The sequence below is a fragment of the Eucyclogobius newberryi genome, unplaced genomic scaffold (assembly GCF_026437365.1).
Source record: "Eucyclogobius newberryi isolate DKJ021-1_F unplaced genomic scaffold, fEucNew1.0.hap1 SCAF_1, whole genome shotgun sequence".
NCBI lineage: Eukaryota > Metazoa > Chordata > Actinopteri > Gobiiformes > Gobiidae > Eucyclogobius > Eucyclogobius newberryi.
Genome location: NW_027315723.1, coordinates 5222974 through 5240531, shown reverse-complemented (window position 1 = coordinate 5240531; position 17558 = coordinate 5222974). Strand labels below are relative to the sequence as shown.

General features: G+C 42.1%; 1 protein-coding gene across 2 annotated transcripts in view; it reads right to left on the bottom strand.

Annotated features, from left to right (window-relative positions):
• The window catches only part of LOC140359235 (neuropilin-2-like), a 157740-nt gene that overhangs the window by 11894 nt on the left and 128288 nt on the right, over nt 1-17558 (bottom strand). For both annotated transcript variants that reach the window (XM_072444207.1, XM_072444130.1), the window contains exons 12-15: nt 12136-12216; nt 11666-11770; nt 6228-6493; nt 3864-3960 (exon numbers count right to left, since the gene is read on the bottom strand). In XM_072444207.1, the coding sequence (XP_072300308.1) occupies nt 3864-3960; nt 6228-6493; nt 11666-11770; nt 12136-12216 (549 nt within the window). The remainder of the gene's footprint in view (nt 1-3863; nt 3961-6227; nt 6494-11665; nt 11771-12135; nt 12217-17558) is intronic.

Sequence of the window (17558 nt, the reverse complement as noted above, 5' to 3'; positions counted from 1 at the left end):
GGAGAGCGTTAGAGAAAGTTTTGATATGAAAAAGTCAAGCAAAATGTCACGTAAATGTCAGGAGAATATCACATCGTGGGGAGGAAATTTCATAGAATTCCTCAGATAGAAGGATCAGAAAATATATGGCATTTACTTCAAGATTTGAATTTCAAAGATGGGTTTTTGAGGTTAACGTAGTGGGTCAGAGTCTATGTTTGGTGAGACTTAAGAACATTTTAAATTTGATATAAGGTTTGTCTTAGTGAGAGAGCAAAGGTAGAGATCTGTGTGAGGTGTTTTTATTTCAATATATTGGTGATTTGGTCGCAATTAGCAAATCACAAAGACTGAATATTGAAGTCCTTTGCAAACAAAATGTCTTAGTGAGTCTGTGATGAAGCTTATCGTTCAGCACTACGAGGACTAAACCAGGACTAAACCAGGGCTAAACTAGGACTGAACCAGGACTAAACCAGGGCTAACTGGGACTAAACCAGGACTAAACTAGGACTAAACTAGGACTAAACTAGGACTGAACCAGGACTAAACCAGGGCTAACTGGGACTAAACCAGGACTAAACTAGGACTAAACTAGGACTAAACTAGGACTGAACCAGGACTAAACCAGGGCTAACTGGGACTAAACCAGGACTAAACTAGGACTAAACTAGGACTAAACTAGGACTGAACCAGGACTAAACCAGGGCTAACTGGGACTAAACCAGGACTAAACTAGGACTAAACTAGGACTAAACTAGGACTGAACCAGGACTAAACCAGGGCTAACTGGGACTAAACCAGGACTAAACTAGGACTAAACTAGGACTAAACTAGGACTGAACCAGGACTAAACCAGGGCTAACTGGGACTAAACCAGGACTAAACCAGGGCTAAACTAGGACTAAACCAGGACTAAACTAGGACTGAACCAGGACTAAACCAGGACTAAACTAGGACTGAACCAGGACTAAACCAGGACTGAACCAGGACTAAACCAGGACTAAACTAGGACTAAACCAGGACTAAACCAGGGCTAAACTAGGACTAAACCAGGACTAAACTAGGACTGAACCAGCACTAAACCAGGACTAAACTAGGACTGAACCAGGACTAAACCAGGGCTAACTTGGACTAAACCAGGACTAAACCAGGACTAAACTAGGACTAAACTAGGACTGAACCAGGACTAAACCAGGGCTAACTGGGACTAAACCAGGACTAAACCAGGACTAACTGGGACTAAACCAGGACTAAACCAGGACTAAACCAGGACTAAACTAGGACTGAACCAGGACTAAACCAGGACTAAACCAGGACTAAACCAGGACTAAACTAGGACTGAACCAGGACTAAACCAGGACTAAACCAGGACTAAACCAGGACTAAACCAGGACTAAACTAGGACTAAACCAGGACTAACTGGGACTAAACCAGGACTAAACCAGGACTAAACTAGGACTAAACCAGGACTAAACCAGGACTAAACGAGGACTAAACCAGGACTAAACTATGACTAAACCAGGTCTAACTAGGTCTAAACTAGGAATAAACTAGGACTAAACCAGGACTAACTGGGACTAAACCAGGACTAAACTAGGACTAAACCAGGACTAAACTAGGACTAAACCAGGACTAACTGGGACTAAACCAGGACTAAACTAGGACTAAACTAGGACTGAACTAGGACTAAACCAGGACTAACTGGAACTAAACCAAGACTAAACCAAGACTAAACCAGGACTAAACCAAGACTAAACCAGGACTAAACCAGGACTAACTGGGACTAAACCAGGACTAACTGGGACTAAACCAAGACTAAACCAGGACTAAACCAGGACTGAACCAGGACTAAACCAGGACTAAATTGAGACTAATCTGAGACTAAACTGGGATTAAACTCGTACTAAATCAGGACTTAACCAGGACTTAACTAGGACTAAACTAGGCCCAAACTGTGGGAACACCCAGGGTCTAAACCATCACTAAACTTGACAAGGTGAAATCCTTCAACTATCCTCATCACAGCAAGTTTGGAGACAAATTATCCGAGACGGCTGAACTAAATTTCTTGTCAAAGACGTGGGATTTGACTCCTGGTCCGCGCGGGGGTGAAGCCGTTATTTCAAGTTGTTTATCGGCCGCGTCCAGTTTTTGACGAGAGAGAATTTTTGGCTGCCAACGCAAAACACAGCTTCAGACTTTGATGAGTTGGAATGCAAACAAGAAAAGGGTCTGTGTGTGTGATGGGGAAATGAGAGAGGGAAGAGTGTCCCGGGAACTGCCTACACCAACGCTGCGTGAACAAAAAGTCTACTGCGCCAGCTGATAAGAGCTATCCCAGCATGCAACGGGAGGAGAGGGCGAGGGAGGGAGGGAGAGAGAGAGAGGGGGAGGAGTTTAAGAAAGCGAAGGACAGAGCGACGGGGGAGGGTAAAGTGTGCGAATATTGCAAATTAAATAGTGTGTATAAGTAAGTATAAGTGTATAACTTAAGTATAAGTGTATGAAGGTTGTTTTGTACCTCTCAAAGGACAATTTGTGAAGTACTAACATCATTTTACTATTTAACATTGCAAAGTAGGTAGTATTATTGACATATATTTAAATCTCAATCCCGATAACGACAGTCAGCCGATATTATGTCTTTAAACACATTAGTTGTGGTTCAATTATCCGACAAATGTGGCCTGTAGCAGTAAGTAGTATTTTTGACTTAAGTGAAGTTTAGACGTTTACTTTGACATGTTTCGCAGTAGCAGAGGCCGTGTATTTACGCACCAGTACTTGAAGTGTTGTGGGCCGTGTATTTACGCACCAGTACTTGAAGTGTTGTGGGCCATGTATTTACGCACCAGTACTTGAAGTGTTGTGGGCCATGTATTTACGCACCAGTACTTGAAGTGTTGTGGGCCATGTATTTACGCACCAGTACTTGAAGTGTTGTGGGCCATGTATTTACGCACCAGTACTTGAAGTGTTGTGGGCCGTGTATTTACGCACCAGTACTTGAAGTGTTGTGGGCCATGTATTTACGCACCAGTACTTGAAGTGTTGTGGGCCATGTATTTACGCACCAGTACTTGAAGTGTTGTGGGCCGTGTATTTACGCACCAGTACTTGAAGTGTTGTGGGCCATGTATTTACGCACCAGTACTTGAAGTGTTGTGGGCCATGTATTTACGCACCAGTACTTGAAGTGTTGTGGGCCATGTATTTACGCACCAGTACTTGAAGTGTTGTGGGCCATGTATTTACGCACCAGTACTTGAAGTGTTGTGGGCCATGTATTTACGCACCAGTACTTGAAGTGTTGTGGGCCGTGTATTTACGCACCAGTACTTGAAGTGTTGTGGGCCATGTATTTACGCACCAGTACTTGAAGTGTTGTGGGCCATGTATTTACGCACCAGTACTTGAAGTGTTGTGGGCCGTGTATTTACGCACCAGTACTTGAAGTGTTGTGGGCCATGTATTTACGCACCAGTACTTGAAGTGTTGTGGGCCATGTATTTACGCACCAGTACTTGAAGTGTTGTGGGCCATGTATTTACGCACCAGTACTTGAAGTGTTGTGGGCCATGTATTTACGCACCAGTACTTGAAGTGTTGTGGGCCATGTATTTACGCACCAGTACTTGAAGTGTTGTGGGCCATGTATTTACGCACCAGTACTTGAAGTGTTGTGGGCCATGTATTTACGCACCAGTACTTGAAGTGTTGTGGGCCATGTATTTACGCACCAGTACTTGAAGTGTTGTGGGCCGTGTATTTACGCACCAGTACTTGAAGTGTTGTGGGCCATGTATTTACGCACCAGTACTTGAAGTGTTGTGGGCCGTGTATTTACAGTACTTGATTGTACATGTGTGTGCTGTACTTACGGGTGCAGTCCTCTAGGGGGCTTCCTGAGCTCATATGGATGTTGTCAATCCAGATGTGTCCTCGAGTGCCGTGCTCGAAGAAGCCTTCCATCACCACCTGCAACACACCAGAGCGGGTTTAGACCGGGTTTAGACCGGGTTCAGATCCGGGTTCAGACCAATGTCCAGCTTGGCAAATGTATTTTAGATCATAAAAAGAAGTCATATATTGGTCATAGTTGAGGCAGGTTTCAGTCCTGATTCAGTCCTGGTTCAGATCTGGTTCAGACCGAGGTTAGACCAGGTTTAGACCGAGGTTAGACCAGGTTTAGACCGAGGTTAGACCAGGTTTAGACCGAGGTTAGACCAGGTTTGTACGCTAAAGTTTTCACTGGGTCTTCACAGTCTAGTTACAGTTTAATGTAGTTTATTCCTATTTAGTCCTGTTTTCGCCCCGTGTATTGCCCATGTACAACTTGACAATATCATTTTGTCAAACAAGACCATTTCTCTTTGACATTTCTCGTCCTCCATTGTCTCGGAGCGGCATTCAGACTAAAGCAGATCTTGTCTCTGTGGTTTTCATTTGTCAAAGACGTCAGCTCCAGTTAAGTTTCCCCTAAAACGTGGCCCTCCTGCCGAGATGATTGCACTCCAAATCACAGCCGCCACTTTAACTTTTCATTTGGCTCCTTCTCTTCGCTCTCCTGTCCTGGTTTGGGATTGGCACTTACAAAGACCCGTTCTGATTCTGTGTCTCCATCCTATCACTTTTGTGGAGGCGTTTTAACATAAAACAAGTTGAATTTGGGGCACACGGTAAAGAGGATAGAAATGTGACACATGCAGCTGTTCAGTTTATGTTGGTTTAAAGGGCACTGTGTAACTTTTCTGCAGCGGTGGAAGACATTTAGGAAGTTCATTCTGGTGCAGTTATTCATTCATTTGGTGGTGTTAAGAATACAGTTACTTTTTTAAATCAGAGAAATACTTTGTGATACTTGACCATTAAATGTAGGTAATAGATGTGTGACAAAATTAGAAAACTTATAGTGAGTGCATGTGCAATATTTCATTATTTTAATTTAAATTGTTTTTCTTTAATGCATGCCCCTTTTGATTTTATATATGTTGTTTTATAATTGTTCATAGTTTTATGTTGCACCAAATCACCAAAGAAAGTTCCTTTGTTTGTGTGTTTTGTTCATTGTCAATAAACCTTTTCTGATTCTGATCTTATGAATTATTGCACCATAAACAGTGAAACAAAAACATTGTAATCCTAGGAAGGAGTTTTCACACTATAATACTACAAGATTTATTATGAACTAAGTATTCAGAATACAGTACTCTGATTAGACAAAGTAATAGTAGCTCAGGTATTCACTATTCTGTGATAACTACATTCATCCCAACACTGAAAGTGGTGCGTAGCATGTGTAGCTTGTGTAGCATGTGTAGCATGTGTAGCATGTGTAGCTTGTGTAGCATGTGTAGCATGTGTAGCATGTGTAGCATGTGTAGCATGTGTAGCATGTGTAGCATGTGTAGCTTGTGTAGCATGTGTAGCATGTGTAGCATGTGTAGCATGTGTAGCATGTGTAGCATGTGTAGCATGTGTAGCATGTGTAGCATGTGGGTCACGTAGGGTTGAGTTTTGCGTGTCGTGGTGCAATTGGGACAAAGTTCTTAGAAAGAATTAAGGCCACAAGAGCTTCTCACCAGCCCGACCAGAGGAGGTAGAGTTCCTGCGTCCGGGCTTGAATTGAGGCTTTGGGCTTGAATTGAGGCTTTGGGCTTGAATTGAGGCTTTGGGCTTGAATTGAGGCTTTGGGCTTGAATTGAGGCTTTGGGCTTAAATTGGCTCGACATTAACAAAATGCACGCTCTACGATGGTCTTGGCCCAGTGGTCGGCTCTTGTAGCAACAACGGCCGGCATGTGGCAGGCCACAACTGACTTCTGGTTCATATGCAGCCAATTAGCGGCACATAAACATGACATAAACATGACATATACATGTCACATGACCGACTGATGCACGGCGCAACACGCTACAACGTGATGACGTAAAGGGAGAAAGAGAGTTTAAATACGATTTTTTCCACCTGTGTTGAATGTGCAGTAGAAAATACAGCTTCCTGCTTTCAAATGCAGTGCCATAAAAGTAAAAAGTATTATTATTATTATTATAATGTACTGAAAGTACAGATATCCACAAATGTTATTTAAGTACAGTCCTTTTACTTTGGTACTTAGTTACTTAGTTACTTAGTTACTGTCCCATTGGATTGAAAAGGTTTGGAATATTCCCAGAAGATTTCTCTTAATAACTTTAACTTTAGATTTATAGATTTTGCCTCAGAATGAAGGAAAGAGTGTTTACCTGGAAGTCTTTAGGCGAGCGGGGCAGTATGGTCCTCCCCTCTTTCCACACCGGCCCCTGGTCGTTGCTAAGCGTCCACAGCAGAGTCTCATCCTGCTGGTTGTCCAGGAGCATTACGTTCAGATGCCCTTCCGCGTCACCCCAGATCTGGTAGGAGAAGACCAGGCAGAGGGGCCCGGAGTCGGCCCCCACCACAGGACTGAGGAGGCGAGCTTGCTGCCTCTGGGTCTTCAGGCTGGCGTCCATGTGCAGGTAACTGTTCAGCTCTGCGGGACAAGCAGACAAACGTCAGCATTATTATCATTATAAGATGCACGCTTTATTCTGCGATTGTTACTATCGATAAATCAATACATACATAAATAAAGGCATTGAAGTTGAGTTGAAAACATATATATTTAGTTCAGGTCTTGTCCCGGGGTCCAGAAGTCCTGGTTTAGCACTGGTTTATTTGAGGTTTAGTCCTAGTTTAGTCCCGGTTCAGTCCTCATTGTGAACAATTTCCGTCTCCCATGTTTCTGGTTTAGTTCTGGGTTTAATACTGCTCCAATGCCACGACTGCACTTGTCCCAGCACTATAGACTCTAGCAGAATGTACACAGGAATATCCCAGAGTGCATTACTATCCTGAGACACAATCACCATTTGTCACAACTGTAATGTCCACACGGAAAGAATGACCTGGTCCGTGCAACACAATGGGGACATAATGATTATCTGCTAACAGGATGAGACCACTCCAGCGCACAATACCCCACTGTACAAAACATACAGTCTCATTTGTACCGTTAAAACCCCCAAGGACCTCTTCTGTTCCATTGGCCTAAAGTTAAATGACTTTAGAGCCGGAAAACGTCCAGCAGAATAAACTCGAAGAGGATGTTTAGAGTCACAGATCGGACGTTTCTTTGTGGAGGAGGGCGTGGTGAGAAATAGTGCATGTATTAAAAGGTATTTTGTTAAGTGGGACCAGTGGGAAAATGGACTGGGATTCCAAGATTAAATCACCCGTTTTATAAAGAGGACAAAGAAGAGAATGTGATTTGGGGCTTTACAGTCTTGGCAGAAGTAGTTTAGACTAAATAAATAAATACAAATACTATAGCATGTTGTGTTTGTACAAATATCCTCGCTTTTAAATAGTGACGTTTGAGTAATAATTGGAATAGTTTGATAGTTAAATCTATATCGGACACAATATGTAAGAGACGTCTTGATATGTCTTGACTTCCATCAAGTGTCACGACGGCTGCTGAGTCATGTCTTAACAGCTGTTCTTTTTGACAGTTACCGTGGAAACATCTCTCATCTATTTCCTGATCTAGATGACACGATTGAAGGAGACATACAGCATTTTGCCTTTCCCAGGTATTAAATTAGAACATCAGTATATCATCATTTCAGATTGACACAATTGAGTACAGGGGATGTGGGCGGAGTTAGGGGGAAGGTGAAAACAGGTCTTTTCTGAGCACTCGCGCCTCAGTTGTAGGAAAATGCAGGATTAACACAAACATGCAGGAATCTTTTAAGGAAACAGGTTAAAAGTGCAAATAAATTAGATTTTTCATAATATGATTGTCTTTTAAGTGGATTATAACAACTACTGAAGTACTTCTACTGCTGCTGGTTTCACTTTGTATTACTAACCTGTAATATTAAGGCTGCTCAAGTAAGATTACATTATTACACTAGAAAATCTGCTGGAGTGTCTGTGTCTCCCCCTCTCCCCCACTCTCTCTCTCTCTCTCTCGCTCGACTGGCTCCGTCCCAAAATTCTAAAGAATAAAGCCTAAAGAATAAAGCCTAAAGAATAAAGCCTAAAGAATAAGCCTAAAGAATTCCGCTGACACTCATAATGCCCAAATTCATTTTAAAATGGGGAAAAAGTACTAATACTTTTGAAGATTCTGCAAAAAGTACAAGTTGTTCAAATGTCATTCAGTAATAGCACACGTACTACTGTGAAAGCGATCGTGATGAGGTATAACATGTTGAAATCGGTTGAAGCGTTAAGGAGTTGAAACTGACTAAATGGAAAATCATGGCAAATATAATAATACAAAACACGTGAAATACAAGAACATATAGTGCCTGCGTGACATCACACAGACACTCAATAATTGTCCGTGTTAAGTCTACGGTGGAGTATTGAGCCGAGTTGAACGGAGCTGAACTTTTGTCAAACAATCGTGGATTACGCTCCGGTGATGAACCACGTCAAAGCAGGAAATGTAGGTCCCAACATTTCCTGCTTTTACAAGTCCATTAAGGTCTATTGCTGCAGATTACCTCTCTGTATTGTTGTATTGGATTCGGATGCCCCCCCGCTGGGCCCCTGGAACGCTTTTGTTCACGCGCGCTGTGAACCCAATTGTAATATTTCTGTGCGCTTGTGTTATTTATGGAACATATTATGAGCTGTCTGCAAAGAAAGGTAATAATAATGCAATAATAGAATTCTACTTCAATAAGATGATAAGTTTAAACAGCAGCAATGACTGTTTTCTGAAGGTTTTTGTTCAGCTGCTGAGATGGAGCAGTGTGTTAATGTACACATGTGGTTTTATAAATATAGCAGGATAATGAAGCTTGATTTACAGTAAATGATCTGGGAACGCAGTTGTGGATTTTCTTTTTGGAGATTTCTTAGTAAAATTCAATAAAAACACCGGCTCCGGCTTCATCTGCAAGAGGAACACCACATTTTACTGTCGGAAAATACTAATTCTGTCCATTTTGAGTCAAAATATCCTTCATAAATACAATAAATGTATCAGTAATTAATCATATTAAATTAAATAAGTAAATCTTACAGTACAATATTTACGTTGCAATATTGTGTGGAGATTAGGAGTTTTTTAAGATTGAGGCAAAGGATCTTGTGATTACAAATGACACAATTAAGTATTCTAATTGTTTCTGGATATTGTAACATTATGGTCTCAATCTGCTTCTACTTTTCTTGTAAGTTTTGTTTAATGTTAACACTTTGCTTCCCACGGGTCAAAAGGTGACAAGATCTCACTTTCTTCACATCAAACAAAGGATTAAACGTAGAACCAAAAGCGCTCACATTATAATCCTGTTTGTGACCTTTGACCCTCAGACGTGGATATCAAAGACAAGTCTTGTAGCGTGTCTAAAATGGCGCACACATGAAAGCTAAAGCCGGACTTATGTGAGAACTCCTTATGTGAGGAGCTTTGAAGAATCCAGACACTGCTCTGTGGCCAAAATAGGTAAAAGGTTTGAAAGATCTCAAGCTAAAAGGCGAGTGCAACAGTGGGCGTGTTCCATTCCTACAGGAGGGAGTCAAATAGTTCCAAATTCTGGTTTTGTCTTTTGTCTCAAGTTTCCCCTAAGTTTGGGTACTTGGCAAATATATGTGTTTACTGTGGTATATTGTCAAATATTACAATTATTTTTTATTATATTGATACTGCATTCTGGATTGTCACGAGGTTTGACTGGTGTGTGCAGCAGAAAGAGAATATGGGCCAACAAAAACATTTCATTAATACTTGTAACAAACAGTCAGTCTGATGCTTTACATTCATGTGGACAAAATCATATTGTTTTAATATACAAGCTTGTCTATTGGCTGCTGTGATTGTCTAACACGCCCTCCTCGTCCCAAACGAAGGGTTCTACACACGAGCTGGTCCTGCACCTACTGGAAATGTAGGCCAGGATTCAAAGCTAGAGAAACAAAAGTAGTAGTAGTAGTACACTATGTTGCCATAGCAATTTACAGTTATAAATGAATATATCTTTTGACAGCATCCTCAGAAAACAGAAAACTGAAACAGAATCTTTTAAGGTTCTGTCGACTGAATGGTTCTAAACACAATCATTTATAAAATATGAATCTAAAGGAACCGTCCAAAATAGTTCCATACGGTTAAATATTTCCTTTTAGTTGATTCTTTTAAACCTTTCAAATGATGTATTATTGCTTTATTGTTGCGGTCCAGTCCAGTCCCTCTGGTAGAGCCCGGTGCAGTCTACGACCTGGATCTGTGTGCTCTTTGGTTCTTTAGTATTCATGGTAGAAATGGTAATAGCACTAGAAGTATTTAAAGTACTGCTTGCACCGAGTAACAGTGCAAAAGAAGTAGTCACAGTAGGTAGTATTATGTCGTTATGCAGTACTCAGAAGTATCTATAGTATGAATGAAGTATTAAAGAGACATTGTGCAGACGCTCCTCTCGCTCTCAGACTGCAGCACACGGCTCTAGTCTTGTTGTTTTGCTTGTAAATGAGCCCGGTTTCAATTTAAGGAATTATTTTAATCAAATGGGGAAAAGACAAAATGCAACGACGACGTGAGCCAGAGACAGACACCGTTTAATTACGCGTCTGACCGAGGAGCGAGAGAAAACAGACTTAATGCATTTGGGTCATTTTCTAAACCAAGATGAGTTTTCTCTGCAGCGATTACACTCCAATCACAAAAGCTACAGGGCCAGATTAAAACTTCAAGACGAAATTACATTCAAATAAGATGTTTTGCTTTCATTTAGTGGAAGAGAAGGTGATAGCGACATCCACAAAGGGCAAAGAACTTTAAGCTGCACAAGTTTGGTCTGATTTGAATCCAGTAATTCAGACTTGTGTTTTAGTCCGGGGTTAGTCCAGGTTTAGTCCGGGTTTAGTCCAGGTTTAGTCCGGGTTTAGTCCGGGTTTAGTTCTGGTTTAGTCCAGGTTTAGTCTGGGTTTAGTCCGGGTTTAGTCCTGGTTTAGTCCTGGTTTAGTCCTGGTTTAGTCCTGGTTTAGTCCTGCTTTAGTCCTGGTTTAGTCCGGGTTAAGTCCGGGTTTAGTCTTGGTTTAGTAGTAGTAGGAGTAGTAGTATCAGTAGTAGTAGTAGTAGTAGTAGTAGTAGTAGTAGTAGTAGTAGTATCAGTAGTAGTAGTAGTAGTATCAGTAGTAGTAGTAGTAGTAGTAGTAGTATCAGTAGTAGTAGTAGTAGTAGTAGTAGTAGTAGAAGTAGCAGTAGTAGTAGTAGTAGTAGTAGTAGTAGTATCAGTAGTAGTAGTAGTAGTAGTAGTAGTATCAGTAGTAGTAGTAGTAGTAGTAGTAGTAGTAGAAGTAGCAGTAGTAGTAGTAGTAGTAGTAGTAGTAGTATCAGTAGTAGTAGTAGTAGTAGTAGTAGTATCAGTAGTAGTAGTAGTAGTAGTAGTAGTATCAGTAGTAGTAGTAGTAGTAGTAGTAGTATCAGTAGTAGTAGTAGTAGTAGTAGTAGTAGTAGTAGTAGAAGTAGCAGTAGTAGTAGTAGTAGTAGTAATAGTAGTAGTAGTAGTAGTAGTAGTAGTGGTAGTAGTAGTAGTAGTAGTAGTAGTAGTAGTAGTAGTAGTAGTAGTAGTAGTAGTAATAGTAGTAGTAGTAGTAGTAGTAGTAGTAATAGTAGTAGTAGTAGTAGTAGTAGTAGACTTACCATGACTGTGCAGTGACCACATGAGAGGAGCACTGGGGTCATGCATCCATCCACACAGGCCGTGGTCGAAGTCACACAGTCCGTCTGTAGGAGGCGCTGTGGCTACTGCAAAACACAGAGACAAGTCGCTCAGTTTAGACCAGGATCTATTCATAAAACAATGCTTGAAAGTGTAGTATTAATTCATCTATCGTTTAATTAGACCTATTCAACTACAGGAGTTATTATTGCAAAAAATACTCAGAGAGTCGACTGATTGTCATTTTTATCATTTTGTGGAATTTTCCAGGCAAAACAACAGCATGTACACAGAGAAAAGAAGGATTTTCAGACCCTGAAAACGTTCAAACTGCTTGATCTATTACCGGGCTTTAAACATAAACATATGTTGTTACACTTAGCAGAGGTGTTAAAAATGCTTGATTTACTGCTAAAAAGAGTAGTTAGTTGCCACAGAGACGGACACTTACCTGTTGTTGTCACGGGAACAGCGGTCGTCTCGGTGACAGGAGGCAGAGTGGGCGTCGCCGTGTCGGCAGGTGTGGAGAGTTCTGAGAAGAAAAATTAAAAGTTACGGTGAAAAATACTAATATTTAACAACTTGCTAGAAGGTAAAACGATAGAGATACATAACTGATCTGATTTATCGCTCATTTAGTGCTGTTTTAGTTTGTGTTTGGTCCTGGTTTGGTTTTTACACGTGGTTTGGACCTGGTTCATGTCGGGTCCACATTAACACATGGTTCACTCCTGATTTAGTCCCGGTTTAGTCCTGCACTTTCTCTGGTTGAATGGAATTTAAGTGTAGAGATCATGTCTTCATTTTAAGTCCTCGTCCATTTTTTATTTAGTCCCGTTTGAGTCCCGTTTAGACCTGTTTTAGTCCAGGGTTAAATGTAGGTGTAATCCACATCAAGTCATGGTTTAATTCCAGCTTTAGTCCTGCTTTAGTCCTGCTTTAGTCCTGCTTTAGTCCTGCTTTAGTCCTGCTTTAGTCCTGCTTTAGTCCCGCTTTAGTCCCGCTTTAGTCCTGCTTTAGTCCTGCTTTAGTCCCGCTTTAGTCCCGCTTTAGACTCGCTTTAAACCCGCTTTAGTCTTGCTTTAGACCTGCTTTAGTCCTGCTTTAGTCCCGCTTTAGTCCCGCTTTAGTCCTGATTTTGTCCTGCTTTAGTCCTACTTTAGTCCTACTTTAGTCCTGCTTTAGTCCTACTTTAGTCCTGCTTTAGTCCTGATTTTGTCCTGCTTTAGTCCTGCTTTAGTCCCGCTTTAGTCCCGCTTTAGTCCTGCTTTAGTCCTGCTTTAGACCTGCTTTAGTCCTGCTTTAGTCCCGCTTTAGTCCCGCTTTAGTCCTGATTTTGTCCTGCTTTAGTCCTACTTTAGTCCTGCTTTAGTCCTGCTTTAGTCCTACTTTAGTCCTGCTTTAGTCCTGATTTTGTCCTGCTTTAGTCCTGCTTTAGTCCCGCTTTAGTCCTGCTTTAGACCCGCTTTAGACCTGCTTTAGTCCCGCTTTAGTCCCGCTTTAGTCCTGATTTTGTCCTGCTTTAGTCCTACTTTAGTCCCGCTTTAGTCCTGATTTTGTCCTGCTTTAGTCCTACTTTATTCCTGCTTTAGTCCCGCTTTAGTCCTGCTTTAGTCTTGCTTTAGTCCTACTTTAGTCCTGCTTTAGTCCTGCTTTAGTCCTGCTTTAGTCCTACTTTAGTCCTGCTTTAGTCCTGATTTTGTCCTGCTTTAGTCCTGCTTTAGTCCCGCTTTAGTCCCGCTTTAGTCCTGCTTTAGTCCTGCTTTAGACCTGCTTTAGTCCTGCTTTAGTCCCGCTTTAGTCCCGCTTTAGTCCTGATTTTGTCCTGCTTTAGTCCTACTTTAGTCCTGCTTTAGTCCTGCTTTAGTCCTACTTTAGTCCTGCTTTAGTCCTGATTTTGTCCTGCTTTAGTCCTGCTTTAGTCCCGCTTTAGTCCTGCTTTAGACCCGCTTTAGACCTGCTTTAGTCCCGCTTTAGTCCCGCTTTAGTCCTGATTTTGTCCTGCTTTAGTCCTACTTTAGTCCCGCTTTAGTCCTGATTTTGTCCTGCTTTAGTCCTACTTTATTCCTGCTTTAGTCCCGCTTTAGTCCTGCTTTAGTCTTGCTTTAGTCCTACTTTAGTCCTGCTTTAGTCCTGCTTTAGTCCTGCTTTAGTCCTACTTTAGTCCTGCTTTAGTCCTGCTTTTGTCCTGCTTTAGTCCTGCTTTAGTCCTGCTTTAGTCTTGCTTTAGTCCTGCATTAGTCCTGCTTTAGTCCTACTTTAGTCCTGCTTTAGTCCTGCTTTAGTCCTGCTTTAGTCTTGCTTTAGTCCTGCATTAGTCCTACTTTAGTCCTGCATTAGTCCTTCTTTAGTCCTACTTTAGTCCTGCTTTAGACCTGCTTTAGTCCTACTTTAGTCCTACTTTAGTCCTGCTTTAGTCCTGCTTTAGTCCTACTTTAGACCTGCTTTAGTCCTACTTTAGTCCTACTTTAGTCCTACTTTAGTCCTGCTTTAGTCCTGATTTGTCTTGCTTCAGTCCTGATTTGTCCTGTTTTTGCCTTGTTCTGCGTTCTCTCTTTGTGCTTGTAGACCTGCTTTAAGCCTGGTTTAGTCCTTATTTATCCTCACACGTACAGGATAAACCACATACACTGCAAACACGTTCTGGTGATTCAAATACAGGAAGAGAATACGTGATCCTCACACACAGAACAATGCACAACAAGCTAGCTTCCTCCTGTCTCAGTTCTTCCACTGATGAAACACAAGATTAGAAAAGCGGGTTAACTGTGGCGGGGCTGGTCTGATTCCAGAGATAAGTCCAGCTTCACAATGGTTTTTTTGCTTTGGTTCTTAATAAAAATTCAAATTTCATGGTTTGAAATTGCTTGACACACTTTTGGTTTTGTGAGGTTGATGTTTATGAATTTATACCTCCAATTCCAAGACTCTGAACATATTTGTAACATTTAACTTGCATATTACTCTATTCTACTCTTATTATTATTATTATTATTATTATTATTATTATTATTATTATTAACACCCCGACTCCTTCAATAGTTACTAAGCCTGAATAATTCTCATCATGAATTAAGTCTATATTCTGACGTAGTGATTATTTGCCAAGTATTTCATTCATTGCAAATAGTTTGAAAAGCATTCAGTTCTTTGATTGGACGAAATGGGAGAAATACAAGGAAATACAAGGGTTCTTTAGCACTTGAGACGTTCATATCATTCATCTAGCGCCACATTAGCTTATCAGTGCCATTTTCAGCCTGTATTTTATTGACAAACACATCACTTCTCCTTATCTTCTATGTTTCTCACTCTATTTTCCTTTAAAAAGTCACAATCCCAGTTTATCGTGCAAGATTTACTACAACAATCACCACAACATCACATCATCCAGGCTTTTATGCTCACGGAAAAACTACTACAACTACTACTGGTAATGAAAATAATCCTATTTATCTACTACAAAACATTCAGAGATTATTACTATTAATATTATTCAAATGTGTCACTGAAAAGGTGCAGTTACCGCCACCTACGTCTTCAAAGTTTGTGTTTACGCTTTATCATAAGAAAAAGGAGAGAAAGAGAGAAAGAAAGAAAAAGGAGAGAAAGAGCTGTATACAGTTGTAATGATGCAGAAATACTCAGAATGGGTCCAGTTATGATTTATGGAGTTAAAAACAGCACAGGAGACGTCCAGATCTCTAACTTTGAAGTCACAAATCTGAGAAATTTGAAACCAAGAGTTTTCTAAGGCTCAAAGAGCGAGAGAAACAGGATTAATGAATCAAACATGACTCAAGATAAATACAACTTCAGGTTTGTTTTGAACGAGGGCATTACAGGGAGGAAACCTCAAATCCATGTAGCATAATATTATGTCCATTAATAATACTATTTTAAAGCCTTATTCCGTCCCTTCTGCACGTTCTAGTGGTGTTTCTCTGACTGGCTGCAGGAGCCTCTGACTGGCTGCAGGAGCCTCTGACTGGCTGCAGCCTCTGACTGGCTTCAGGAGCCTCTGACTGGCTGCAGCCTCTGACTGGCTTCAGGAGCCTCTGACTGGCTGCAGGAGCCTCTGACTGGCTGCAGCCTCTGACTGGCTTCAGGAGCCTCTGACTGGCTGCAGGAGCCTCTGACTGGCTGCAGGAGCCTCTGACTGTCTGCAGGAGCCTCTGACTGGCTGCAGGAGCCTCTGACTGTCTGCAGGAGCCTCTGACTGGCTGCAGCCTCTGACTGGCTGCAGGAGCCTCTGACTGGCTGCAGGAGCCTCTGACTGGCTGCAGGAGCCTCTGACTGGCTGCAGGAGCCTCTGACTGGCTGCAGGAGCCTCTGACTGGCTGCAGGAGCCTCTGACTGGCTGCAGCCTCTGACTGGCTTCAGGAGCCTCTGACTGGCTGCAGGAGCCTCTGACTGGCTGCAGGAGCCTCTGACTGGCTGCAGGAGCCTCTGACTGGCTGCAGGAGCCTCTGACTGGCTGCAGCCTCTGACTGGCTTCAGGAGCCTCTGACTGGCTGCAGGAGCCTCTGACTCGCTGCAGGAGCCTCTGACTGGCTGCAGGAGCCTCTGACTGGCTGCAGGAGCCTCTGACTGGCTGCAGGAGCCTCTGACTGGCTGCAGGAGCCTCTGACTGGCTGCAGGAGCCTCTGACTGGCTGCAGGAGCCTCTGACTGGCTTCAGGAGCCTCTGACTGGCTGCAGGAGCCTCTGACTGGCTGCAGGAGCCTCTGACTGGCTGCAGGAGCCTCTGACTGGCTGCAGGAGCCTCTGACTGGCTGCAGGAGCCTCAGGAGCCTCAGCCCCGTGAGGCTCTGTCAGACTGTGGCTCCTCAGTCAGGGTCAGGAGGAGTTCTTTACACCCATCGCTCAAAGACCTAAATCCAGACCTTTGGATCTGTGCCTGTTTAGTCCAGACAAGATACTGATGCCTCGTCTCCCAGTCACAACAGGACGGGCGCTCCCATGGGTGCTCCAGGGCTATCTGCCCCCGCCCCGCCCGTCTGTCTCGCTCGATGGGTGGGAACACTCTGCTATGTCTAATAATGAAGAGGGGCCTATATATACAGACCAGGAGTAGTTTAGGACACGACACAAGCCGTATAGTCCAAACTGTGCACATCTGTATCACTCAAGGGGGCAAGAGTTATCAGTTATTTTTGAAAAGGTTCATAAGCTTTATATTTGGTGTGAAAGACTTTTCTGAGCAGCTTCACAGTTATCAGCCCTGGGAGTTTAGACACAGGGCCATGTTCTGGTCCTTGTGCCTCATGTTTGCTGTGACTTTAAACAAAGTGCTCTTGTCTTTCATTCAAGCACAATCTCTCTGATAATTCCTCCAGTAACTATAGCTTTTCAAATTGTCATGTGAGAACAATTTCTCACCATTTTCACTTTAACTGTTTTACTTCTTTTCATTCTGAAACCTCTAGGAACATGAAAAACACACTATTGTGATATTAAATTACTCTCTGGGCTCTGAGGATTCAGGGGATGTACAATATCTTTAATGTTTCAAAGTAGAGCCTCAGTGAGCCACAAAGAGGAACATTTAATTTGATGAAAATGCTTTGTCGGAACTACCACTAGTGTTTTACTATGTATGTTCTAATGTGAAGCAGTCACACAGTCACATCTGTTCTATTGTATTAGATTTAGAGTGTTTTTGAACTCAAACACGCCTCACAGTGCATAACAATGAAATATCACAAATGCAGGTCCATCAATGACACTCGGCGGGTCCTGGGCTGAACTAGATTTAGTGGATCAGAATTTAAGGAATTTGAAGTTGTGTCATTGCAAAGTTAGTTGTAGTTAAATGAAAACAGCAGTAAAATCCTTTATTAAAAAAATATACAAACCAAAATCTGTATCTGAA